At 38.3% G+C, this 3,286-nt stretch overlaps 1 protein-coding gene across 1 annotated transcript; it reads left to right on the top strand.

Annotated features, from left to right (window-relative positions):
- The first annotated feature begins 699 nt into the window (after nt 1-699).
- Nucleotides 700-2,723, top strand: LOC127123744 (uncharacterized). The gene is made up of 3 exons (XM_051053944.1): nt 700-1,918; nt 2,078-2,170; nt 2,287-2,723. The coding sequence occupies exons 1-3, from the start codon at nt 700-702 to the stop codon at nt 2,721-2,723; spliced, it is 1,749 nt and encodes a 582-aa protein (XP_050909901.1).
- The last annotated feature ends 563 nt before the right edge of the window (nt 2,724-3,286 follow it).

Raw genomic sequence — 3,286 nt, 5'->3', positions numbered from 1 at the left:
CATAACACATAACATTCACCCTGAATATTTTGTGTACAGGATGTCATGACATTGGGTCTGACATCCTGGAACAATCCTGCATAATTCCATTTTAAATATCCAGCAGGTACATAGTATCAGATGTTATGACATCGTGTATAACATCCTGAAACAATCCTGCATAATTATGTTTTAAAACTCCAGCAGGTACATAAATATCTTAAGTTAAGACATCACATGCAACATCTTGTGAACACTCTTTGTTTTACCAAAATTGCTACCAACACTTAGAACCAATAAGGAGTTCGTTCGTTAGTACAAATATAATGCCGACATGGCACTGGAAAGGGATCAACTATGTGCTATGTCCCAAAAAGATAAAGAAACGTTCAATTAATATGCGCAAAGATGGCGCGGGAGCGCTGCACAAGTTAGTCCTCCGTTGGAAGAAAAGGAAATTACAAAGTTGTTTTTGAAGGTGTTGAGTTCATTCTATTATGACAGGATGGTAGCAAGTGCGCTTAGTGACTTTACTGAAATGGTGAATATGGGTTTGAGATTAGAAGAAGGTGTCCGTGAAGGACAGTTGAAAGAAGGTAGTTTATCAGATGGTTCCAGAAAGTATGGGAATAGTTTACCCAAGAAGAAGGAGCATGATTCTAACGCAATCTCGCAAGAGAAACATAGGAGGCTTCCGGGGAAAATCAACGTCATCAACATATGGCGTTTGTAACTCCAGTTATTAATTCTACTCTGGTCATTCAAGCAGCACGAAGTTATCAACCGTGTTTTCAACAACGAACGAATCAACAAAATCAACAGAATCGTGCCCAGAGGCCTGCACAATTTAATCTAATTCCAATTATCTATACAAAATTATTTCCTGCTTTAATTCATAAGAATTTGGTGCAAACAAGAACTCCACCATTTGTTGCGAAAGAGCTTCCGTGGTGGTATAAAACTGATCAACATTGTGCATTCCACCAAGGAGCACCTTGCCATGATAATGAAAATTGTTTCACTTTGAAAGCCGAGGTAAGGAGGTTAATGCAAAGTGGCATCTTGTCATTTGAAGACTCCAATCCCAATGTACAAGTTAATTCACTACCCAAACATGGCAATACAACTGTGAATATGGTCGAAGGATGTCCAGAAAAGTACGATGTTTTTGACGTCAATCTAATCAGAAGATCCTTGGTTGAAATGCATGCTGCTTTATGTGAATTAAGATATTATGAGCATGACCATGATTCTTGCCATGTTTGTTCTAGAGATCCCCGAGGATGTATTGTTGTGAAAAGAGACTTGCCAGAGATGCTGGACCAGAACCTTATTCAGGTTACGAGGGATAGAAATGAAGGTGAGCATGAGGCGAGTGTTATTATTCCCCGTTTTAACATCCCAGAACCAGTTGTAATTGCGTATAATGGTAAAAAGTATATTGTTTCTCTGTTGGTTATTCGTTTGGCGGGTCGTACGCCTTACGAGTCTGATAAAGTTATACCTTACAAGTATAATGCTACTATGGTGGAACACAACAAAGAGGTGCATATTCCTTCTTTTTCGGCTATTGTGAACATTTTTGAGGTAAGTGGTGTGACCCGAAGTGGTCAGGTATTTGTTGTTGCAGCTCCTAAGATGACTGAAGATGTTGTGATAGAGAAATCAACCCAAGAGAAAGCTCTTATTATACAACTTGGTCAGTCCAACAGTGTGAATCAGAATGTTGATCAAGATGAAATGCTGAAATTAATCAAGAAGAGTCATTTCAATGCGGTGGACCAGTTGTTGCACAATCTGTCCAAGATATACGTCCTATCTTTATTGATGAGTTCAGAAGCTCACCGAGAGGCTTTGCAGAAGGTCCTAGAGAAGGCTTATATGGACCACAACATGACGATTGATCAATTTAATGGTATTGTGGCCAATATTACCGCATGTAACAATTTAAGCTGTATTGATGAAAAACTTCCTGAACAGGGGAGGAACCACAATTTGGCCCTACATATCTCTATGAATTTCCAGGAAGATGCCCTGTCCAATGTGTTGGTGGATACTGTTTCTTCTCTGAATGTGTTGCCTAAGCTTACTTACCAAGGTACTCCGATGAGATTCAGTGGAGTTGTTGTGAAGGTCTTCGATGGCTCGAGGAAGACTGTAATTGGGGAGGTTGATCTCCCAATAAAGATAGGTTCGTGCTTATTTCAGATCATTTTTCAAGCGATGGATATTCATCCCGCCTACAATTGTCTCTTAGGACGTCCATGGATTCATGAGGTTGGGGAAGTTATGTTAACTCTACACCAGAAGCTAAAGTTTATGAAGAATGGAAAGTTAGTGATATGGGTGGAAAGCAGGCCATGTTGGTGAGCCATCTCTCTTCATTTTCATACATTGATGCCGACGAAGCTGAGGGGACGTTGTTTCAAGCTCTTTCTGTTGATAATATTATTGATAAGAAGAATGGTGAATCCATGTCATCCTTGAAGGATGCCCAACATGTGTTGAAGAATGATCAATCTACTAAGTGGGGACAAATTTTTGAGCTTCCCAAGAATAGGAACATATCTGGTTTTGGTTTTTCACCTGGTGAAACTCGAAGAGATTTGAATCGAATCCAAGAAGTGTTTCATAGTTCTGGTTTTAATCATTCCAAAGATCACTCTGCTGCCATAATTTTAGAAGACGATGAAGAGCAAGGAGTGTCAAACTTTGTGACACGTGGATCGATATGCCAAAACTAGATTGTTGTTGATGTTCCTTCTATTATTCACTCATCGAAGTAATTTGTTTGTTTTTGTTATTTTCAAAACCCTTTCACTATGCCCAAGGTGAAAGTGGATTTATGTGGGCTTTGTTTTAGATTTTGTCATCATTAATAAAATGTTATTTCGTTTATCCATATTATGCTTTTCCTTTTGGATTTTTCTGGAAAAAATGGTAACATAAAAAACAAGATAATAATCACTTTATATCTACATCACAATGTGCGTTTATTTGTTCATATTTTAAAGTCAACCATAAAATCAATGTGCAGATTAATTGTTAAACTCATTGAAAATAATGACCATATTCCCTCTCCCAACTTTGAATTTCCTATGTTCAAAATGGAAGAAGAGAATGATGAAGAGATTCCTAATGAGATTTCTCGGTTGCTTGAGCACGAAGAAGATACCATTAAGCCTCATAAAGGGATGTTGGAAGTTATTAATCTGGAGTCCGAAGATAACAAGAAAGAAGTCAAGATTGGGGCACTACTTTGTCCAGATGTTAAGAAGAGGATGGTAGAGCTTATTAGAGAATATGT

The sequence above is a fragment of the Lathyrus oleraceus genome, chromosome 2, assembly GCF_024323335.1.
Source record: "Lathyrus oleraceus cultivar Zhongwan6 chromosome 2, CAAS_Psat_ZW6_1.0, whole genome shotgun sequence".
NCBI classification, from domain to species: domain Eukaryota; kingdom Viridiplantae; phylum Streptophyta; class Magnoliopsida; order Fabales; family Fabaceae; genus Lathyrus; species Lathyrus oleraceus.
The sequence above is the reverse complement of the archived record's forward strand: the minus strand, read 5'-3'. Positions and strand labels throughout refer to the sequence as shown.

What these genes read in the sequence shown, in the direction of transcription:
- LOC127123744 (XM_051053944.1), top strand. Translation starts at nt 700, where the DNA reads ATGGCGTTTGTAACTCCAGTTATTAATTCTACTCTGGTCATTCAAGCA. An exon ending in TGTGGCCAATATTACCGCAT is followed by an intron (nt 1,919 to 2,077) that starts GTAACAATTTAA and finishes TTACTTACCAAG; the next exon opens with GTACTCCGATGAGATTCAGT. An exon ending in TGATCTCCCAATAAAGATAG is followed by an intron (nt 2,171 to 2,286) that starts GTTCGTGCTTAT and finishes ACTCTACACCAG; the next exon opens with AAGCTAAAGTTTATGAAGAA.